The following is a 23,881-nucleotide window of genomic DNA, read 5'->3' on the forward strand; positions in this document are numbered from 1 at the left end:
CTCAGTTCCTAAGTTTCATGGAAGATAATTTTTCCAAAGACTGGGGTGGCAGGGTGGGATGGGGAGAGGTGGAACTCAGGCAGTGACACGGCCTAGTTCCTAACAGTCCCCAGCCTTGGGGTTGGGGACTGCAGTATATATATATATATACATACTCATACAAATATATAGTTTATGTTATGTGTGTTTTTATACATGGTATCAATAAACAATGTATCTTCAAGATCTAGCCATGCTGCAACTGTAACCAAACAGTATCCTGAAGTACTAGACTTTGTGGCTACTTCTCCCTGCCCATCATCGTACTCACGTTTCCTACTCAGTCAGAGACCTCTGAATTGACTGGAGAAGAATGTAGATTCTCTGAGTAGTAATTAAAAGAGAAAAAAAGACTATGTGTGTATTTTCTACTTGAGAATTAAATGGGAAGGCCTGAAGGAGAACAAGACAAGCACAGAATTTATGCCACAACAGACCAGAGAGAGAGTAGAAAGAAAGATGACATTAAGGTTTCCCCAAAACCTTTCACACTGTGACTAAGAATATTGGGCCAACGCTTTAAGGATCTGACACAGAAGTCACAAGCTTAAATGTTTATGGAGGGTAGGCAGATGATTGAAATGCCTGAAGCGGAATGAATGGCAACTGACAAATACGCCTTAACGTTAAGGATGCAATAGGGAGTGGTGTGGACCATGGCAAACTAGGAAGAGAGTGTTCCCATGAGACAGCAGCTGCTACCCAGCTGCAGCCAATTATTGCTATGGTAAAATACAAGCCAGTCATCAGATTTTCCCATTTTTAAAGAGAAGCAGGAAAAAAAACTGATATTTTTATGTCCAAATCTCTTGATTTTAAAATGTTGACTGTTTAAAATCCAAAGTTTCAAAAACGAAACAAAACGCTGCATTTGGCTGGTCACACTGCAGGCTGCACTGAGATCTCAGGAACCTGGATCCGTTCATAACTCTCATCTACCTCCAACACATTCCCCTGCTGACACTGATGTCTCAAACATTCTTTGACAAATTAATATGTGGGACACAGAGAGTTCTTTGAAAGTATTGAGGGTTTTTTTTTTTTCCTTCCATACATGAAGATATCACTGGCAATTATGGCTATTTTCTGACTTCTATTTACATTTTGGAATGAGTTTCTGAAAAGGGATAGGGCAAAACCACCACCCACAGAGCCACCTTTTTCTGTTCATTTCTTAGGCATTTTCAAATGCATCAAAAGAGTTTCAAATTGTATCACCTTGGAAATACACTGGCAACTGCATTTCATGTCCTCTGAATGAGGGAGGATGCTCCAGGCTCACCCAGAGAGGAGATACAGGCTCATGGTTCCAGGGAAGAAGAGTTCTTCTGTGGATACCTTATGACAGGTGCCCATCATAAAACCTCTGGGGAAGAAAACCTTGATCTTGAACCAGCCCACCGCAAGGCTGCACATTCTAAGGGCTGAAGGTAGAAGTAAATATCCCTTAAGGATAATGTTCTTAAAGAAGAGTGAGGAATGAGCCTCTGTCCTTTCTGTCCTCCTTTGCAAGGAGAAGACATGCAGTGGCACAATTCTGGTTTAGGATATGGTAGGTTTAACCACTAGCCATTTTCACTGAACTCCATCCAGAAGTTTAAAACTGAATACAGCAACTTGGGACACTGAGTCAGGAGGATCACCAAGAGTTTGAGGCTGTAAGACAACATCACTGGGTGTGTGAATAGCCACTGCACTCCAACTTTGGTGACATGGTGAGGCACTCTCTCTTTAAAAACAAAACTGAACACAGCAACTAGAGATTATAAATACAAAATCAATTTTTCCTCTACAAAAGTGAAGTGTGTTTCTTAACTATCAGAGTTTAGGAGCAGAAACTTGAGAATGATGAGTAATTTTTAGGAAAAAACTGCCAAGATGGAAGCATTAATGATACCTGCGCTATCTAGAAACAATCGTTGATGACCTCCTGCTAAACAAACTTACTATTTTTAAAATCAACATGTTCTGAACTTCAGAGGCATGCAGTTTCTGAAGAGGATCATCCTACCTTGAAGATGAAATCAGCCATCAGAGGTCCTGGAATCTTAAAGGTTTGCCTCTCTGAGCCCCTCTGGAACTCAACTGTTGTGTTTTCTACAACAAAGACTCCAGGGCTGCTAAAGCTGTGCTCCCCTTTGCTTCCTTGAAGGGTTTTGGATTCAATAACTAAAATTAAAAAGTAAAATTCAAATAAGAAACTATCTCAACAGCATTTTATTTCAAAAGACATTTTACTAAGTCTGATATCAAGATATGATAACAACACAATATCAAAATACCCATTCTGTTTACAAACACTGACTCATCTTGGTAGAACAGATATGTCAGATTTTTAGTTGTCTATAAAAAGGAGCTAATGGGGTGGTAGGCACAAACAGGTCTACTCAATTTTTTGTAGCCATTTCTACCATAAGGGGAAAGGGAAAATCTTTCTTTATATTTTCTCACGATGTAACTAATACTCAAAGTAAAGCTAAGTTTACTCACTTTATTACCTATTCAGAAGTCTTAAGCTTAGTCTTTTATTTTTATTTTTATTTTTTTATTTCAGCTCTTCATGGGGATACAAAAGCTCAGGTTACATGCATTGTCCATGTCCCGCCCATCCCCCTGAGTCAGAGCCTCAAGCATGTCCATTCTCCAGACAGTGCGCCTGGCACTTACCATGTAGTCATACCTCCATCAAGCTTAGTCTTTTATTTAGACAAAACCACAGTGAATCTCAAATTTGCTTTTTTAAAATAAAACTTTTTATTTTGAAATAATTATAGAGTCACAGAAAGTTGCAAAAATAATATAGAGAGGTCCTGTGTGACCTTTATCCAGTTTTTTTTTGTTAAAATGGTAAATTTTATGTTATATATAATTTACCACAAGAAAGAAATAACCATAAGTATATTTTTTTTTCTCTCAAACTATAACATGTTCAAATCAAGACCACCTGAAATTAAAAACAAACAAAAACCAGCCACAAACAAATCATGAAACTCCTTCAGCATATATATCGCATCAAATGTATCAGCAAAAACTATGTCAGGCAGATATTAGTGCCATTCCCTCCCAGACCCCATGGGTTACAGGGATGGACCAGCCAAGTGGATTCAGTGTGAAACAGCTTTGCTCATACGTGCTGAGAGATATTTATGACCAAGTCAAGTGCCCCTAAAGACTCTACCTTTTTAACATGTAGATCCTGATGACTCTTCCTGAGTCTTGTACAGGTTGAGTATCCTTAAGCCAAAAATCCAAAATCCAAACCTTTTTGAATGTTGATATGATGCTCAAAAGACATGTTCATTGGAGCAGTTTGGATTTTGGTTTTTCGGACTTCATCCAGTTTTGCCCAATGGTTACAAATTACAAAACTACAGTACAATATCAAAAAGAGGAAATTCACATTGATGCAATGTGTGTGTATAGTTTGATGCCATTTTATCACATACCACCCACCACCAAAATATGGAACCATTGCATTGCTACAAAGATCTCCCCAATGCATGCTGCCCCTTCATTCGAATTTGCTTTTATGTGAACAGAAGTGCTTTTAAGATCTCCTACAGAAAAAATGTTTGCCCACAGTTTGAACAAAATAGCATTTCCACTTATTTAAATTTCTTTCTTTCTTCCCCCTTTCTTTTCTTTCTTTTATTTTTTAAGCGCCACCATAGTTAGTAGACCTGGTCTGAGGTTGAGAGGCACTATAAACATACACAGGTAGGTACTGGAGCACTTGCTTGTCTGGCCCCTGCTCTTTCTCTAACTTCCATCTTGGGTTTTCATTGCCTCCTTTCTGAAATGAGGGGTGAGAGTGGACAATCTCTCATGTCAAACTCTACTCTGAAATCTACACTTGATTTAATGGTATTGTGTCAGTCATTAAAAATCCTGAACAAAGGAAACAACAGAACCAAGACTCTGTTGAGTTTTGAACTTAAAAATGGAAAGCTGATAAAATGTGACAACACGGTCTGGCATCAGGGAGCTTCGATCCATATGCTGCCGGGCTTTGGTTATTTTCATCTGCTGGATTTTCTCTCTGCCACTGGAGTGGCTGCAGGAATTCAAGCACCCTGGACAGACTGCATAACAGGCATTAGGAGACACCCCTGATTATCCCTGACAGGCAGGCTGGGAACTTTTCTGGGAAAATTCAAAGGCTGGACAAGAGCTACTTGGTCTGGAGGAGTCATTAGTGGTCAGAGAATAATGCTGGCTACTTTCAGGCACACAAAACCCCAACCACTTTGGCCCTGATCTCCGTGACCACAGTAGATTTTTGGAAAGTGTGAGATTAAATTCATTTCCTAGTTCCAATGAAGATATAAAACTGAGTGTTATAAAGTGAGTTGTCAGTAAAAATGAGATGGGGAACTGGAGATAGTAAGTGGGCCCTACACTGGATGAATCAGGTCTCTAAAGTAAAGAGAAAAAACAGTGAGCATTAGAGCAACAGCAAAACACAAAATGAAGTTGGACACAATCCATCCTCACAGAAGGCATGCAAAACACCAGTCTCTCAGACTGAGACTTAGGCTGAAATGGCTTGATTAAATCCACATAGTGTGCGATGGAGTCTGTGGCTGTGTTGGGTGGTAATTGCTTTACCACTGTGCTGAGGTTCTGGATCACAGCTTTCCAAGTTTCATCAGGATGCAAAGTTGGGGAAGGGGGTGTAAGAATCTTGGAAGGCAATCAGGGAGGAAGGGAAGACCAGTTGCTATGATATACATCCCCTAAATCAAAGGCCGGCATTTCTATTACTTTGGTTTTGGTGTTTGTTTTTAATATAAAGTTTATTCTGCTATTCTAACAGTGTCTAAGATTTTCAGTGACAAGAATATAAAAACACAAGTAGCAAAAACAATTTTCAAGTACATGCAAATTACCCAAACCACTCTTCTTCTCCACTAAACTCCATGCTTATTGTAAAATATCTTTGTTTATTTCAACAGGCTTCCAGTGTGTAGAGCACAAACACTGGTTGCTTATCTAGTATGACAGGTAGAGAGCAGGTGCTTTGACCTCAGTTGTGTAAGTGAGTAAGCAGCATCAGAGTGGGTGAATGAAGCCTGGTGACACAATTTTAGGAAGGCTGAGTGTACAGAGGCAGACAATGCTGATAATTGGGATTAGCAAACCCACTATGCTGAATCCACAGTGAGGTGGAGGCCAGTGTAGTTCTTCAAAAGCTGTCATTTTTATTGGTGGCAAACTTGCTTCTCCTTAGCGCCTGTGTTGCTTAAAATAAATGACAGAAAAGGATTTTGTGGTTTTTCAGTCAGCAATTCAGATGAGGACTTATGGATATCTTTGCTAGTTTTTTATTAATTTCTACCATCTCCATACATTTACTGCAGCCCCATGTTGGGACAATGTGAGATGCACAGCTAGCGAGAGCTGCACACATGGCCCCTTCTGTTCTCAGAGCTTTCAGGACACCTCTGTGGTTCCTGCAGCAAAGTGGTTAGTGCTTGGGAGACCCCAGGACAACTATAAACACTCACACCACTATTAAGGGAAGAGAGTATGAACTTCCTTCCTTGCTGCCCACTGCCCACATTCTTTCTCTTCTTCAGGCTTAATATTCCATGGGCTGGAGACAGTGGGGAATGGGGAGGGGTGGGGAGGAAGTGCTGGGGAAGACATGGTAGGTATCCTCAAAAAGGGTGAAAAATAGAATCAGAAATCAAGACCTTCTTATATCCCCAACTCAAGTCTCCAATGATGCCTTTAAATATTTTAATCCATATTAGCTATTTTTAAAAGAAATGATGACTAGGAAGATGATGAATGCTTCTAATTGCTTCTAGTTGAAGGGCTTTCATTGAGAAGTATCAACTCTTTCAGAACAGGCAGGGTCATGGTGACCATCGCCAAGAGGCCTCCTTAAATTCTAAAGACCACAGAAACACTGTTAGGTAAACGTACCATGAGCGTTTAGCACAGCAAATGTAGTTAACCATACATCAAACTGATGCTACAGTAGAGCTGTATTTTTATAGTATATGTTCATTTCATCCAGCATCAATTCCCTTTGACTGACCATCATGCACAGTTCCCATGTTTATATATATACATCTCTGCATACGGTCATCAGACAGGACTTAGAAGAAAAAATATTCTTCCAAATGAAATAGAGGTTTTCAGTTGATGGCATCTTGGCTTCTCAAGTTTATTACTAGTCAAATACATTTAATGCTAAAGTTTTGTTACAGTAAAATGTCTTTTGCAGGGATCCTCATTACTGGAGGTTTGGTTATAGCTAATATGGATGTTAAAAGAATGATTTATTACTACAAAATGAGCTTCACTTCAGAAATACCTCTTTTACGAATAAAAATTAAGAAAACAGTCATATAGATTAAGCAAATAAAGCTGCTTCTATATTTAGATATTCAGATGTGTTAACTAAATCCTTTGTAAATGAAGCCAGTTCTATTCATCAGTAAAGAAAGATAACTTTTAAAATCACATCTAGTGCCAACTGTGAGATTGTTCAGAAGGGGAAATATTCCAAGTAACAGATTTGTCACTTTTGGAGAAATGGGAAAAATTTTGACCCCTATTCTTGGGAGAATGTCTGTCTTGAGCGTAGTTTTGTTGAATATGCCAGAAAATATACACAGGTAAATGAATTTTTGCCTCAAAGTACTCATCTTGACTTACTCTGTTCACTGTTTACTTATTGTTTTTATAACTTAAAAAAACTATTTTTGGAGCTGAATTTGGGGGAATTGCCTTTAATATCATGAGAATATCAGGCCCAGTCACTGTATTTTTTTGGTTTTCTAAACATCGTTTTGATATATAATTCATAAGCCATAAACTTCACTCATTTAAAATGTATAATTTAATGTTTCGGTATATACACAGAGTGAAGCCATCACCATGATCTAAGCTTAGAACATTTTTGTCACCCCCCAAAGAAATCCCATACTCATTAGCCAGGCAATCACCAATCTACTTTCCACCTCTATAAATTTGACTATTTTAGACATTTCTTACGGATGGAATCATATAATAAATATGTGGCTTCTTTCACTGAGCATGTTTTCAAGGATCATCCATGTAGTAGCCTATATCAATATTTTATCCCTGTTCATAGCCAAATAATATTTCACATAAGTCACATTTTATCATTCATTCAGCAGTTGAATGGACTTTTGAGCTGTTTCCACTTTGTTGCTGCTATGAATATTCAACATTTCACATTTTTGAATCTAAGATACTGTACAATGTGATTACTTACATGATTCACAAAATCTGGATTTGAATGATTTTACCTGTTTCCAAAAATCAAGTTTGTATTCAAAAGGATGAAGATTTGTTCTCATCTAGAGCTGTGGGCTTTGAAGCCATTTAAAAGAAATTTAAAAAACATTTTGATGCTTCACTGCAAAGAAAACTTTGAATGAAGTGAACACTATATGGCTATAAACATTTTAGTAATTTTTTAAAAAAATTAGTCACTCTTTTATTCATAAATTATGTGATAATGTTAAGGGTAAAAAGGGGCTTTTGAATAACTGTGTACCTTCACTGTCACAAAAATATTCTCTTATTTCCCTAATTTGGATCATAATGTACTATAGTATAGCATTTCTTTTTTTTTTCTAAGATTTTAATCTGATGGTGACCTGAAACATTTTTGTTTAACATTTTGTTATAAACTTTTCTCAAAGGACATTTCTGGCTGAAACAATAGTTCTGGATCCAAAATACACAAACACACACACACACACACGTACAGGCACATGCACATGCACACATACCCACTTAAAAGCTACTAAAAATGTGAAATGCTTCTGGCCCCGAGAAATTCTTATGATTTAAAAATTTAAGACGATGGTCCAGGAAAAAGAAAAGGCAAGTATGTAGCTTTGATTCAACGGACCTTGCTTGAGGGTCAGTCTGGCACAAACCATTTTCTGTTGACCACAACTAAGAAAGTCCTGCCAGTGGCCACAAGGAGACCTTGGCAGAGAAGGAGACAACTGCTGGCAGTTCCAGTTCATTTCCCCACATCCATGAGGATGAATCCCAAACAGGTATGTTTTCCACGAGGGCACGAGAAAAGAAAAATTCAGGTTACAGTATAGACAATTTCCCTGGCGATATAGACTGTTTCAGAGTAGTGGGCAAAATCCCTGAGATATTTGTCTTCTTACCTGTTAACTCAGAGAAAGGTTTTTTTGTTGGGTAGTTTGGTTTGGTGTTTTTAACTAACTAAACGTTCAGGAAGTTTAAAAATGTTAATATTAAATTTTACTTACAGAGGTGGGCAGGTCCTTTCACTGTAATTCTCACACTTCGACTTCCCAAAGGAACAGCAATTACATTTTCTTCTCCTAGGAAAGAACAGAAGACAGGTGTATTAACAGCAAAACTCATGCACTAAAGAACCATGAAAATGAGCAAGTCAGTGAATCCTGGGGCATCTGCAGAGTCCTTCACTACATCCACCTAACAGTCAAGAAATCTCAGGAAAGCACCAGCTATGTGTAAGGGTGATTTTGCTCCACAAAGGCAGAGTTTAGTAGCAATGGAGACAATCAATACAGCTCACAAAGCCTGAAGTATTTATTCACACTGTACTACCTAACCCTTCACAGAAAAAGTTGCATGACCCCTGGCCTGGATAATTGCCCAGTAAAAATCCTGGTCCTCATGGATGTGTTTTCATGCTGTTACATATTCCGATGAGCTAATTTTTATGCCCACATAATAATCTAAACTCATATATGAAATTTTATCCCACTATCCCCTATCTGAACATTGTCTGTTTCTAAATGATCCCAAAACATTATCAACAATATGAATTAATTGAAGCAGATGTTGTTCTTTGTTTAACTTAGAGAGGATAATTTTTTGGATAAACTTTCCAGAGTGAAATTGGTGGAGTACAGGATGTCCATATATTTACTGAGTAATCTGTAATTTTTTATTAAATAAAAATACACGTTTACTATTGAAAATCAGAAAATGCAGATAAACAAAAAGACAAAATGAAACTATTTCTAGTCCTATTGCCAAGAGAACATCACTTCTAACACTTTAATGAATGTCCTTTCCAGATTTTTTATTTGTTTTTAATATATACATGTAAAAGGAAACAATGAACTCGACATAAATGTCCATCAATATGGGAGAAATTAAATTAACTAGTATATCCATACTAAGGAATACTCTGCAACTGACAAAAGTAATGATAAGAAGCTATATGACTTGGTGTGGAAAGATTGCCAATATATATATTGATGACTTTAAAAAACAAGTTAAAAAACAATGTACATGGGCAATGATTTTTGGATATGACACCAAAAACACAGGAAAAAATGCAAAAAGATAAATTGGACTACATCAAAATTAAGCTTTTCTGTATCAAAGGACACTATCAACAGAATGAAAAGGCAACCCATGGAATGGGAGAAAACATTTGCAAATCACAAATTGGATAAGGGGTTACTCGCTAGAATATATAAAGAACTTCTATAACTCAACAACAAACACCAAACAACTCATTTTAAAAAATTGGCAAAGGACTTGAATAGACATTTCTCCAAAGAGGATATACAAATGGCCAATAAACATATAAAAATGTTCATTACATTTAACTATTAGGCAAATGCAAGTCAAAACCACAGTGAGATATCACTTCACACCCATTAGGATGGCAATCATAAAAAATAACAAAACAGGCCGGGCGCAGTGGCTCACGCCTGTAATCCTAGCACTCTAGGAGGCCGAGGCGGGTGGATTGTTTGAGCTCAGGAGTTCGAGACAAGCCCGAGCAAGAGCGAGACCCCGTCTCTACTAAAAAAGTAGAAAGAAATGATCTGGACAACTAAAAATATATATACAAAAAAAAAAAAAATTAGCCGGGCATGGTGGCACATGCCTGTAGTCCCAGCTACTCGGGAGGCTGAGGCAGGAGGATTGCTTGAGCCCAGGAGTTTGAGGTTGCTATGAGCTAGGCTGACGCCATGGCACTCTAGCCTGGGCAACAAAGTGAGACCCTGTCTCAAAAAAAAAAAAAAAAAATTAAAAAAGATTAAAAAAAAATAACAAGTATTGGCAAGGATGTGGAGAAACTAGAACTCTTATAAACTGCTGGTGGATATGGAAAATAGTACAACTACTATGGAAAACAATATGGCATTTCCTCAAAATATTAAATATAGAATTACCATCTAATCCACAAATTCCACTTCTGGGTTTATACCCAAAAGAGGAAGGAAAGAAACAGATATGGGTACACTCATGATCATAGTGGCATGATCCACAATAGCCAAAAGGTTTCAGAAGCAATCCAAGTGTCCGCCAACAGATGAACAAATAGACTTCATGTGGTACATACCTACAGTGGAATATTATTCAGCCTTAAAAAGGAAGGAAATCTGACACATGCTACAACACGGATGAACTGTGAAGACATTGTGCTAAGTGAAATAAGCCAGTCATAAAAGGACAGATACCATATGATTTGACTTACATGAGGTAGCTAGAATAGTCAAGTTCATAGAAGTAGAGAGCAGAATGGTGGTTACCAGGGGCTGGGGAGAGCGGGGTGGGATGAGGGGGGCAGGGAGTTACTCTTCAGTGGGTACAAAGCTTCTGTTTTACAAGATGGAAAAACATTCTGGAGGTGGATGGTGGTGATGGTTTTACAACAATGTTAATAAACTTAATGCCACTGAACTATATACTTAAAAATGGTTAAAACAGTAAATTTTATATTATGTATATTTTGCCACAATTTTAAAAATTCATATGGCGTAATTCCATTATAGAAGTATATGTGTTTGAGCAGTCCTTTCTCATGTATATGTAATTTATAGCAATATACACATGTATTGCATTAGACAGTATGTAAATGCATGGACAAAACTGTACACACAAAACAGTGTGTAAATGCATAGTACTGTGTATTTGCTTATAGTAAATAAAAGAGTGGGATTTAATTCTTTAATCCTTTAAATGCATAGAAGGGTTTTCACCAAACTGTTGACGATGTTTACCTCTGGGGAGGGAAGTGAGAGTTGGGAGTGAGTGGGGGAACATAAATTTATATTTTTTTACTTTTCTATAATGGAAATGTACTGATGAGTTACTTAAATAAAATTTTTAAAAGCTAAAAACTTTTTTATCAAAAAGAAGAGGAAAGAAAAAAGAAAACAAACAATGAGAGTGAAAAGTTTTGCTGCATGAGTTCTGCAGAACCTTAAGAAAACAGGTAGGTTCCAGGTAACAGAAAGAATGGAAGCTTGCCAATTAGTGATATACAGCCGGCAGAACTCGGATGCCCAAACAAAACACAGACAGCACAAAAATAAATATGTGAGCCAATTTTAATTGTGACTATGGATAGAAAATACTAATCAAAAGGACTGCACAACTTGACTAAATAGAATATATTATAAAAATGAATGACTGATCCAACATTAGAAGATGTATTAACACAACAGATTATATTAACAGACCAAAGACAGTAAATGGTATGATCATTCCAATGACTATAAAAAGGTTTGTGTTAAGATTCCAAGTAAAGCCAGGGACAGAAGGAAACATTCTCAACTTGACAAAGAGTATGAGAAGCCATGGCAGACTCAACAGTAAAAAGTCAGAATCATTCCCATCTCAAGACAAAAAAAGGATTATCATCACTATTATTTTTCCACACTGTTCTGGAGATCCTTGTTAATGTAGGTGGAAAATTTACATAAATATATCCTGGAAAGAAAAGATTAAAAATACCATTATTTATAGACCACATGACTACTTAAAAATTCAAGAAGAAAAAAGTTATTATAATACAAAAAAGTTAAGAAAGTATTCTGACATTAAACAAACCGCTTTCCCAACTTTTAGTTAATATTTAATTATATATACTTAATTATCTTTTATATATTCTAATGTTATATATTCTGTATTATATATTATATACTATGAGTATACTTAATATATTACTACATATTACATTAATATACAGTATTGCACATACATGTGTGTGCATACATACATCATGCACACATGTGTATATTAAATATTATATAAAATATACACCCTAGTATTTATTCCCTAGTTTGTCTCCTAAAAATAAAAAAAGTTAGCTAACTCAGTAGCAGTGAGCATCATTTGCACTGATAATGTGCTACCAAACACCATTTCCCACTAAAAAGAACCATGGTTTCTTAGAGAAATGGGTCAATCCAGGTTTGGGTCAGAAAATGAACAAGATGATACTGGAACATGGTAGCACAACAAAAGCAACAAAGCTCTCAAAGACTACTGGGTCATGCCAAAGGACTCAGAGTCAACATGAAGAGACCCCAGATGGGCAGAAATGTTATCAATTTGAACATTAATAAAAATAATAATTGCAATGGAGTGAATCACAGGAAATATGTTTAAAATCATAGATTTATGTTATAATAATACTTGAAAAAGAATCACTGGTCACATTTTGAAGATGCTAGCGACCAGCTCATTGTTTTGCAAATTTAAAAATAAAGAAAAGAATAATGCATTTATCATGCCTTTTGATATAAACTGTATTTCAGGGGAACTCAATAGTTGATGAGGGGACATTTCTCATCCCCTCAGCCCATAAATGAAGGACTGGTAGAATATCACCATTTAGACCTTGATCTTCAGTGGCTATAGGATCACAGAAAGAGAGAAAATCATACTATTATGTGCTTTCTAATATGATATAATAGGAGTATATAACACCAACCCTAAAGTATTCTTGCCCAAACAAACCAATCAACCTGAACATGATTGAGCCTTTAGGTCTAACCACCTATTTAAGGGAAACGTAGGGGACACAGGAACACGTTAAACCATAACAGGGGATATGGTTAGAAAAACATAGACTATGGGGAAGTCTATAGGATAAATGAACAGTTTCCTCAACAAATAAATTTCAGGGAAAAAAAATAAGAAGAGGAGATACTTACACAGTGAAAGAGAATTAAGAGATATGCCACCTAAACACAACATAGAGACCTTATTCAGAGACTAACTTGAGCAAACAAGCAAAAATGATGGAGTAAGGACCTCTCACAATCCTCTCTTCCATAAAAGCAATAAAAATATTAGCAAAAATTGTCGGAACCAGTGTATTCAAAACTCTGGACACTAACCAAAGGCTTGCAGCAATCTGAGCAGCAATTATTCAAGAAAAATGCTCAGTAAGAACAGTGAGCTTTGTGGCGTATTAACCTGCCTATTCCCATCTCTCCCATTCTCCACCTCCAGCAACCTTGAACACAACAACCCACAGTCACAGTGAAAACCTGCAGCCTGGCAGACACTGCAGGGGTAGAACGGTCTTAAAGGTCCTTCAATGCCCAATTCCAAATTATTATTTGACCTGTGTGGTGGTTCCCTGGAAGACTCCACTCAAAAATCTGTCCTTAGTTTACCTAACTAGGAGCTTGCCCAGCACAAACAGCTTTTCCTCAGGAGGCATTTGTCCAGAACAATCAGACATGATTATTAAGAGGTGGTGGATAACAGTTGGGGAAAACATAAACTAACCAAAAAGCTTAAAAGAAAAAGCTGGAAATGAGATGTCCACAGGTGGCTTTGAAAAGCTCCAAAATACTCCTGGGAATCTAGAAAGCCACATGTATGTGGAGGGCTGTGTGCATGACCAGCAAAGACCCGAGAAGGCCCTAAGCTCTCACCTCTGGCTAACCTAGAAGGTCTGCAAAAGCAGGAAGTGAAAGCGGACAGAGTTGTCAACTCCCTTGGCTGAGCATTGAAGATATGCCCCAGCACACACAGAACCCACTGAAAAGAACCAGGGCCCCATGAAGAAAACAGGTGATTTCAAGTCTGTTTTTCCTGGAGTAGGGAAATATACAGCGAGCCTGGAACATCTGTTGCTCTCGACACAAAGGCCATGTTTAAAATTCAATGGAATTATGTCAAAAGGAATCAGCTTAAAATGTTCCCACTGGCTGCATTTTGGACAATTTGAATCCCAAAAGAATATTGTCTCTAATATCATAAAACACTGAATAATCAAAATTCTTGAATACAGGCTGAGAAATTTTTTTGAAAGAAAGGCTTCTGTTTGTTTGTTTACAGAAGAATGTCTACAAATGTGAAAGGAATGATAGAAGTAGAAAATCACCATTTGCAACTCTCAGTGTAAGTACTGCGTCAAGCAAGGATCATCAATGCATGGTAAGGCCACAGTGTGGAAGACTTTCGCAAGACAGACTAACACCTTGTCAAGGTACCATCCTGAAGATTTCTTACCAGGAAACATGGATCTATACAACAAAGGATCTATAGCTCATCACCTTAGCTAAGTGATTAAACTCAGCATTACTAATACCAAGTCACGCTGACATCATGGGCTTCCTGATGTGATGTCACATAAAGCATACACTATCACATTTGGTGCGTTCCTGCCACAAACGTTCAATCCTATTCTAATCAAGTCTCGATCTTACTAATCAGTTTACAGGAATTACATGAGGGAGATCAACAACGTAAATGGAAAACAATGAGGCAAATCCAGAACATCGGATGTGCCATGAGACAACCGGGATGAACTCTTTAAAAAGTCAATACCATAAAAAAGTAAGTAGTCCAAAGAAAAGAGACCGAAGACAGAACAACTAAATGCAACAAATGAACCTTGACAGGTTCAAGGGACAAAACAACCAGAAAAGATGTTCCTGAGACAAAAGAAATCTAAATGTGGATTCGATATTAGATAATATTTAGAAACTGTAATTATTTTTTAGGTGTGCTGAGATGGTGTTATAAAGATCCTTATTTTTAGGAGAGTCATACGATAGTATTTAGAGGTAAATGTCATGTTTTGTAACTTACTTTCATTAGGCTCAGCTAGTGAGTTGGGTGGATGGATATGAGCTGGGTGGACATATAGAACAAATATAAGAAAATGTTAAGTATTTATTGAATCTGGGTGGATCATGTACACTAGTTATTATTTCAACTTATATGTAAGCTTGAAAATTTTACATGAAACAATTTGGGAGAAAAAAGCCACATTTCAATGTAACTAATGTTTATTTGAAACCAAACTCCTAAATAAAATATTTGAAAAGAGAATCTAACAGTAAATTTGAATACTTGTGCACTATATCCAAATGAAGTTCATCTAAGAAATGCTAGTGTCATTCAAAATTAGGAAATCTATAGATGTAATTTACCATATTAATAGACCAAAGTAGACAAATATCATTTCAATAAGTTTCCAGTATTTAGTAAAAATTCAATAGCTATTCCTGATAAACATTCTGTACATACAGTAAGATAAATGTTTGTAGCATGATTTACAAATGCCAGTATCATGATTAATATGCTTAATGTTTACACATTAGAAATATTCCCGTTTAACTGGGGAAATGATGAGATACTAGTTATCACCTTTTGATTTAAGACTTTTAGGGAGATTTACCAAGGTAATAAGGCAAGAAAAAATGGTCTAAGCATTAGAAACCAGAGAGAAATTAATATTCAAAAAATCAGTATCTTTCAGAAATACCAATAATAATCATTTGGAAATATAATGGAAGAAAATGTCCCATTTGCAATGTCAAGAAAAAAGATGGAGTATCTTGGAATGAACTTTTAAAAAAAATGGGCAATGACCTACAAAAAGAATATTTAAGTCTCTCTCTAGAGACATTAAAATGCCTTAAAAAATCAAAGGGAAAGATTAATTCATTTGAAATAAAAATTGAACAAAAACAAAATTAAATGTTTGTTATAAAAGATTATTAAAAAATTACAATTATCAGCAAGGACTTTCCTTAATATATAAAAGCACTTACAAATGAATAAGAAAAACAAACATAAAGAAAAAGGAAAATTGGTCAAATGCCTGAAAAACTAGTTCACAGAAAAAAAATTAAAATATCAAGAAGATTATGAACAGATCAGGAGAAATTAGCAGTATCTTTGAAAACTAAAAGCACAAAACAGAGAAAATATAAAAGCTCATTAATATGAGTCTGGTTAAATAAATTATGGTATGTCCTCCTGTGTTACCATTTTTAAAAATCAAGCCAACTTACGAGAACTGATAGGCAGAAAACCTCAGTGAATAAAAGGAAGTTGCAAAAAAATTTATATCTAACGACCAATTCTGTATGCCTATAAAAAGCAGACATTTTGCACGGAAGGTTTATATTATATTGTGTGGGAACTGCACACACACATAGGCATACCAAATACCTATAATATAAAATATTAATAATATTTATACCTTTAAAGAGTAGAAGTGGTTAGGAGTTTTGGGGTGGTAGAGGGTGGCTTACTTTCCACTTTATATCCTTTTGTGCCCTTTGAAATTTTTACAAAAAGCATGTCTGAATTTCACAATATAAATTATTGATATGTACTATACATCCAAACACTTCACCCCCAACCCAGGAAGGATACACACTACTAATATGATAACAAGTACGATCTCTCTGCAGTGTGATTGATTACATGAAATATTTATCATTTTCTTTTCCTTTGCCTGAATATTTCATATTTTCTACAATAAACATATGACATACTATATATGTGATAAAAATTGTTTTAAAAATACATATAAATTAGAAAGCTTTCCTGAGCTAAAGAAAACTTATTTGGGCAAACCAATTGGGCTTAGCACTTTCTTGCAAAATGTTTGTGAATTTAGGCTGTAGTATCTCTGAGAAGCATTCGTCACACGTGCACAGGCACTTGGCGCGCGCGCGGGTGTGTGTGTGTGTGTGTGTGTGTGTGTGTGTGTGTGTGTGTGTGTGTGTGTGCTGTAACCACCATCCCATTGACAATTACACACTTTAGTGAAACCTCTCACATCAGAACCCCTGGCATTTTATTTTAGTCTACATAGCTCAAGTTTGGAGAAGATGTTCTGTTGGATAGAGTTGCCCACTCTGTTATCCTTCAGGGGAAAGGCATGCCGTAGGGCAGCTGGCAAGGCTGGGAACTGGAGACATCCTACAAGGGGACCCCCCTTAAGGGCTTAATATCCTTAGATTATGGGAAAAGTAACCCCTACTATACAGTTTTAAATCTTCTAAACTGGAATCAAGTTTGATACATCTGTAGTCTGTGATACTTTTATACTGCAGTACTTCCCAAATGTTTTATCCTACATATGATAAACTTGTTACATTGGAAAACTTGTTAAAACAAAGATTCCTGCCCTACCCACAAAAATTCTGATCCAGCAGTTTAGGGTGGAGCCCAAAATGTGCCCGACTAGCCACTTCCACTTGATGCTGATACTGCTAGATGGTGAGCCATGTATCAAGTAGCACCAACACAGGCAGGATGAGGGAAGGCTCAGGTCATAAGGGGCAGGGAGAGAGGACTGATCCATCGTCACAACGTTGGCAGTGTTCCCACACCGTCCTGCAGAAGGCACAGGCCTGGCTCTGACCAGAAACAGAGAGAACCCTGCGAGGTGGAGGATGTTGAGAAGGGCTGGCCGACAGCGCTCAGTGCTCTGCGGGTGAGGACTGGCAAGTGCCTTTTGCAGGAAGCAGTGGAGAGGTGGTTAATGAGCTTTCTAACAGCAGTTTCAATCGAGTAGCAGGCACGCAAGGCTAAGATTTGAGGAATAAGTGATAAAGAAAAATTAGAGACACCAAGTGCAAATCATTTTTTCAAACTTGGCAGGAAAGGGTAGGTGAAAGATGAGTGTGGTAGCTGGAAAGGTAGTTAGTTATGTTAAAACACAGATATACAATTCATATATATGAATAAAATGCTTTAAATATATATAAAAATTGTATACTCATATATTTATATATGCACATATACATATACATGTTCATATAAACATAAATGTATATTTACATATATACATACACATACACATTTTTTGAATGATACTTTTATTTCAGATGAGAGAGACCAAGCCATGTTTAAACCTGACAGGAAACAGAGAGGAGAGAAAGGAGAGAGGGGATGGTGGGTGGAGTGAGTTCTCTGAGGACAGAGAGGAGGCTGGAATGCAGACCACAGATGGAAGGAGTAATCAGCCTTGGAAAGGAAGACAGACACTTGTGCCTCTGTCATGGCAGGGGGCAGGGAGCGGATGGGTGCAGCTGCAGGGCGAGGCCTCTCCTGGTAGTTGCTGCTTTATTGGGGATTTTTTTTTTTAACCTTCTTTGCAGCCTAGCATAGAATCAGTTTTTGTAAATGGTCCACAAATTGACTTGAAATGAAGGTATATTCCCTCAACAAACACTGCTCAATATATACCTATTAATGTGACATTAATAATTACATTGTAGGGCCGGGCGCGATGGCTCACGCCTGTAATCCTAGCCCTCTGGGAAGGCCGAGGCGGGTGGATCGCTCAAGGTCAGGAGTTCGAGACCAGCCTGAGCAAGAGCGAGACCCCGTCTCTACTAAAAAAAAAATAGAAAGAAATTATCTGGCCAACTAAAATATATATAGCAAAAAAAAATTAGCTGGGCATGGTGGCACATGCCTGTAGTGCCAGCTACTCGGGAGGCTGAGACAGTAGGATCATTGAACCCCAGGAGTTTGAGGTTGCTGTGAGCTAGGCTGACGCTACGGCACTCACTCTAGCCGGGGCAACAAAGTGAGACTCTGTCTCAAAAAAAAAAAAAATAATAATAATTACATTGTAGATTCTAAATGCAATTTTCATTGACTTAAATATGTTAAAGTCTCTCATACCAGTTTTACCTATTTCAATTTCTTCTTATATACCTATAGGGTTTTTTTTCTTTATATATTTTGATGTAATGTTATTTGAGTCACAAAATCTTTGGACCATTTGCTGTTTGAATGTCAATGGACATAAAATACTCACTGTAGTTACTTTTTTTTTTTTTTTACCTAAAATTCTACCAGTTCTGATATAAATACAGCTACCCATGCTTTCGTTATCCTGCCTGCTAAAACTTTTAAATCCCAGATAAATGGCCTCCTGGTAAATCCCCCCTCGGTCTGGAGCTGGAGACCACATGGGTGGGGAGGCCTCCTGAGTACAGCAGGAGCACGCTGCGCATGCGCCTCAGCACAGGCGTGGTCTCGACACTTGCTACCTCCTATCGCCAGAATGCAGACGGCACTGCCAAGCAGGCCTGGCTCCGAGCTTGCTTTGAAATTCTGTTAGTTAAAAACATATCAGATGGACAAAAGGCCATCTGCCCCATCCCAGTGTTGATGACAGCAGGCTCATGTCTGGTGACACCTTGACTTGCTGTTGCTGTTGAAGGTGGTAACTGGTTCCTGCCAAACACTTTTCATTGTTTGGAGTCAAGAGATCCTTGACACTGCTCCTCACTTTGCCTTCCTCCAGGGCTCCCTCCTGTCACTCTCTAAATGACATTTGCATTATTTTATTCTATGAACTGCTGGGAGAGGCCATATGGCATAGTGGTTATGATCACAGACTCTGGAGCCAGGCAACCTGGGTTGGAACGCCAGCACTGCCACCTACAATCGCTATGTGACCTTGGGCAGGCTGCTTACCCTCTCTGTGCCCTGGTTACATCTGAAAAAATGAGGATAACAGGAATACCTGTTCCAAGGGGTCATTGTGAGTGTTCAATGAGGTAATACATAAAAAGGGCTTAGGAAACAACGTGGCAGCCACTAGGGGCTGGGTAAGTGTAAGTTATTATTAAAACCATGTTGAGCACTTACTATGCCCCCAGGCATCATGCTAAGTAACTTGAGATAAATTACCTCATTCATTCTAATGAAAACCTATTTTTACAGTTAAGAAAACTGAAGTTTTGCAAGTTTAAAGTGACTTGCCCAAGAACACAGAATTCCTAAGCAGTAGAACCAGGGTCTGAACAAAAAACTACATTCTTAAACCCTTCTGCTGTGGAACCAAGTTGTATTGTATAAACTCAAACTCACCCATCACAAGTATGTTCATTACAGACTTTCATTTTACGGGTTTCACTTGTTTGATTTTGCAATCACTGCACTGACCTCAGATTAAGTTTGCTTTCATGGACTTTCCCTCCCACGCAGAAATGCTCAAGTCCAGCTGTTCTGTCATATTTTTTCTATGTCTCATTTCCTGCTGCAGATTGCAGCTTCGCTAAGTAGCAAGATGTACAGGAAATAAATTGTCCACACAATATTAACTAATCAATAAACATCAGTTTCAGCCCAGAAGGACTGTAATTTATATCAGACCATTATATTTTTGCTATAAAGTCCAACTAGAACTCACCAACCTACATATATACATTCCAAGGTAATACAACAAAAAAGATGTCTTAGCTATTCTCACTTTGACAACCTCACCCCCACTTTTCTATTGGGTTTTTTTTTCCGGGGGTGGTGGTGGTGGTGTATGTTCTTTGTAGTTGGTTGTGGGCTTTTATTTTTTTCCGAAAAAATTTTTCTGTCAAGTATTTTTCATGCTACTTTTCTTGACCTTGCATTTATTTTCTCCTCCTGCTATTTAGGTTCAAATACACACACACACACACACACACACACACACACACACCATTCCCAAGGAATGAAGTCGTTTTTTAAAAAGGAATAAAGGTGGCTGGGCGTGGTGGCTCATGCTTGTAACCCAGCACTTTGGGAGGCTGAGGTGGGAGGTTAAGGCCAGGAGTTCGAGACTAGCCTGAGCAACATGGTGAGACCCCCATCTCTACAAAAAATTCTTTTAAAAAATTAGCCAGGCATGGTTGCATGCCTGTGGTCTTAGCTACCTGGAAGGCTGAGGCAGGAGAATCACTTAAACCTAAGAATGTGAGGTTACGGTGAGGATCGCTTCAGCCCAGGAGTGTGAGGTTACAGGGAGCTATAACATGGTGCCACTGCACTCCAGCTTGAGCAACAGAGTGAGACCAACCCTGTCTCAAAAAAAAAAAAAAAAAAAAAAAAAGAAAGAAAAATAAATAAAGAAAGAAAAGTAAAAAGCATCTAAATAAATGCCAATGATAATTAAACATTATGGGAAAATTGCAAATAATACACTTTATTTTAAAGGAATGCATTCCTTTAAAGTGAAATAATAGGTATGAAAGCATTTTGTAAACTAAAAAATATATATATATATATAGTGTTTGTTATACCCTTACACACCCATAACCATTTGGCATCACTTATACTAAAGGCATTTCCCTTGTGTGGCATTGTGCAGAACACGGGCTGACGATTTTTCTAAAGTAGGGTAGTCAGGTTTGCTTCAAGTTCCTCTGTCATTCTGTGGGGGTAGTAGGGGAATTGGAAGGTGAAAGAAGGGACAGTTTGTGCATAGCTGCACTGATCCTGCAGCTGGAGGACTGTCTATGCACCACCCTTGCAGATGCAAGTGAGAAAAACTGAAATGTGCCACTGAGCAAAAGTAGAAAAATAAAAGTAGGAAATTAACAGCAATCATTTTTTTTACAAAGCAAAGAAGGAACACAGTCGGGATCTGCCTTGGTGAGAACAAACAGCTGCAAGCTGAAAACGGATTCCCATCCCTCCATCCCGCCTTGAGCTGTTGGGCTACATCATGGAAGTCTCTGACTGCTGAATCTGCAAAAGAGTGTCCTCAGCCTTGAGCCCCTGCATCTGTGCAAAGACATCTGCTCCCAACCTGGAGGTACGTTTATGCACTGGCTTAAAATGCCTTTACCTCAAAAGAGCATGGTAACAGGCATAGTGCCTGAGGATGTACGTTTTCATGCTTGTTTCCAGGACTAGCTTTTGAACAGCCTACTGGAGAGGGGCTGTGTTACACGATGTCTAATAACAAATTCTGCCCAGATGTTCCCCAGCATCGCAGTGTGACTCTCCTGTCCTGTAGACGGCATCGAAAAAGTCAAGAGCCTGGGGAGGATGAAACAGTCATTTGCCTTGTGACTCTGCAGTGGGCATTGGAGCTGCAAAGTACAGGCATTGACCAAAGGCACATACCAGAGCCACCTGGGAAGTCTGGTGACCTACAACTGCCCTGATTTGCCCCCAGAAACTTCAGGGTGGGGCGTGAGGATTAGAACATGGGCAAGGTCCCCAGGTGATCCTGGAGTGCTTCTGGGTTAGAAGCCGTGGAGCAAGGCTCTGCCAATGGGAGCCCCAGGGCAGGCCAGCTGAGGCAGTCTTTGCTCCTCTCTGATTCCATTTCTGTGCTACCTTTGTTCTTCCCCGGAATTCTAGGCCTCGTGCATGTCTCACCCCACGCCCATCTGGCTGCCAGTGGAAGATAGTACAGGAGGGTGGTTAAGCACATGGGCTCTGAAGTCAGAATCATCTTGGTCACTCACTACTTGTGACACCTTAAACAAGGTACTTCATTTCGCAGAGCCCATTTCTCCATCTGTCAAATGGGGAGGTCACAATAGTACCTACCTGGTGGGAGTAGGGCAGGAATAAATTATGTCATACATGAAACACTCAGCATGGAGCCTGGCACATTATACGCACACAAGCTCTGGAAGCCACTGTTATTCTTACGGTCCTGACAACTTTTATAACTAATAATCCCAGCACCCTCATCTGGTTAGTGGATGTCAGGTCTCCTGGGCGACCCCGGATGCTGTAGGGCTTGGCTCTCAACAACGGCTCCTGCTTTTAATTCACAGTCCTCATGAACGGCTGCCATGGGGATGCTGGTCTAAGTGGGCTCTTCAGTTCTGCACAGGCCAAGTCAATACACCTTTACTGAGAACATACCAGCTACCAGGTACTGGGCCAGGTGTGAGGGGCCCTTGAGGGGCTCACACGCCAATGAGGAGGTCAGTGCACAAACAAAACCCCTTCCATGCAGGTAGGGATAGCAGCAGGTAAAAAGTTAACCAAAGAGCAGCTCATGGGATATAAGAGGAGACTTCATACCAACTCACCCTTGTGGTCTATATAAAACTTCCAGGGCCCTTTCAGACTAAAGACAAGCCATCTCTGTCAAAGCTTTTCATTGAAACTTTGCAAAATGTCTGCATATAGGAACAGGGGTCTTGTTTCTCTAACCTCCATTCAATCCCAAGATCTCTTTTTTTAATGACGAATAAATCACAGATACACTAAATAGACTTCCAGAGTTAGAAGATGTCTTAGAAATCGCCCATGCTAATACTCTCACTATGCACATGAAAAGCCAAGCTTCTTGCCTAAGATCACGGATTATTAAAGGCCAAGCTGAGGTTATTATCCTTATCTTTGGCTTCCAGTCCAGTTCTGTTGCACAACATCGTTTAGTCCCACTGAAATCACAACAGGTGGAATCGTCTCCAGCAAAGGCCATGAATTCATGTGCTCAGCATTAAGCGAGGTCCACACCACCACCAGGAATAAAATGGTGCACAGGACAGACATGGTGCCTGCTCTTGCAAAGCCTACTAGTGGGAGAGGCAAACTAAACAGATAAATAAATGAAATAATTACTTCTTTCAATAAAAGCTAACCCAGAACTAAAACAGAAAAAGGAAGGGCCTACGTTAGGCAGAGTGGGCAAAGAAAGCTGCTCTGAGGGGGAGACACTCGTGCCCAAGGTTGAGAAAGACAAGGCATGTTAAGAGCAGGGAGAAGCAGGTTCCAGGCCCAGGGACGGGTGAGTGCAAAGATACATGGTATTCTAGAATCTTCCAGAACGCCGGAGTGACAGGAGATTAGGGAATGAGGGACAGATGGCAGCACAGCTGATACAAGGCTCTAAAGGCTTTGGAAAGGAGTATGAATTTTATCATAAGTGTGAAGGCAGTCCATGAAGAGGCCGGGAGTTCACAGTCGCTAGTCCAGGTAAAACATAATCTATGAAGTGCCTTCTCAGCAGGATCTCCATGCCACTTTCTTTCATTTCTCTTCATGCAGAGGGCTAGAAACCACACAAGAATGTGCAAAGAGCTAGGCG

General features: G+C 38.7%; 1 protein-coding gene across 1 annotated transcript in view; it reads right to left on the reverse strand.

The window, feature by feature from the left end:
• ADAMTSL3 (ADAMTS like 3) overlaps positions 1–23,881 on the reverse strand; it is a 276,104-nt gene that overhangs the window by 132,335 nt on the left and 119,888 nt on the right. The window contains exons 8-9 of the mRNA XM_045561569.1: positions 8,316–8,390; positions 2,051–2,208 (exon numbers count right to left, since the gene is read on the reverse strand). Coding sequence (XP_045417525.1) covers positions 2,051–2,208; positions 8,316–8,390 — 233 coding nt within the window. The remainder of the gene's footprint in view (positions 1–2,050; positions 2,209–8,315; positions 8,391–23,881) is intronic.

The sequence above is a fragment of the Lemur catta genome, chromosome 9, assembly GCF_020740605.2.
Source record: "Lemur catta isolate mLemCat1 chromosome 9, mLemCat1.pri, whole genome shotgun sequence".
Classification (NCBI taxonomy): domain Eukaryota; kingdom Metazoa; phylum Chordata; class Mammalia; order Primates; family Lemuridae; genus Lemur; species Lemur catta.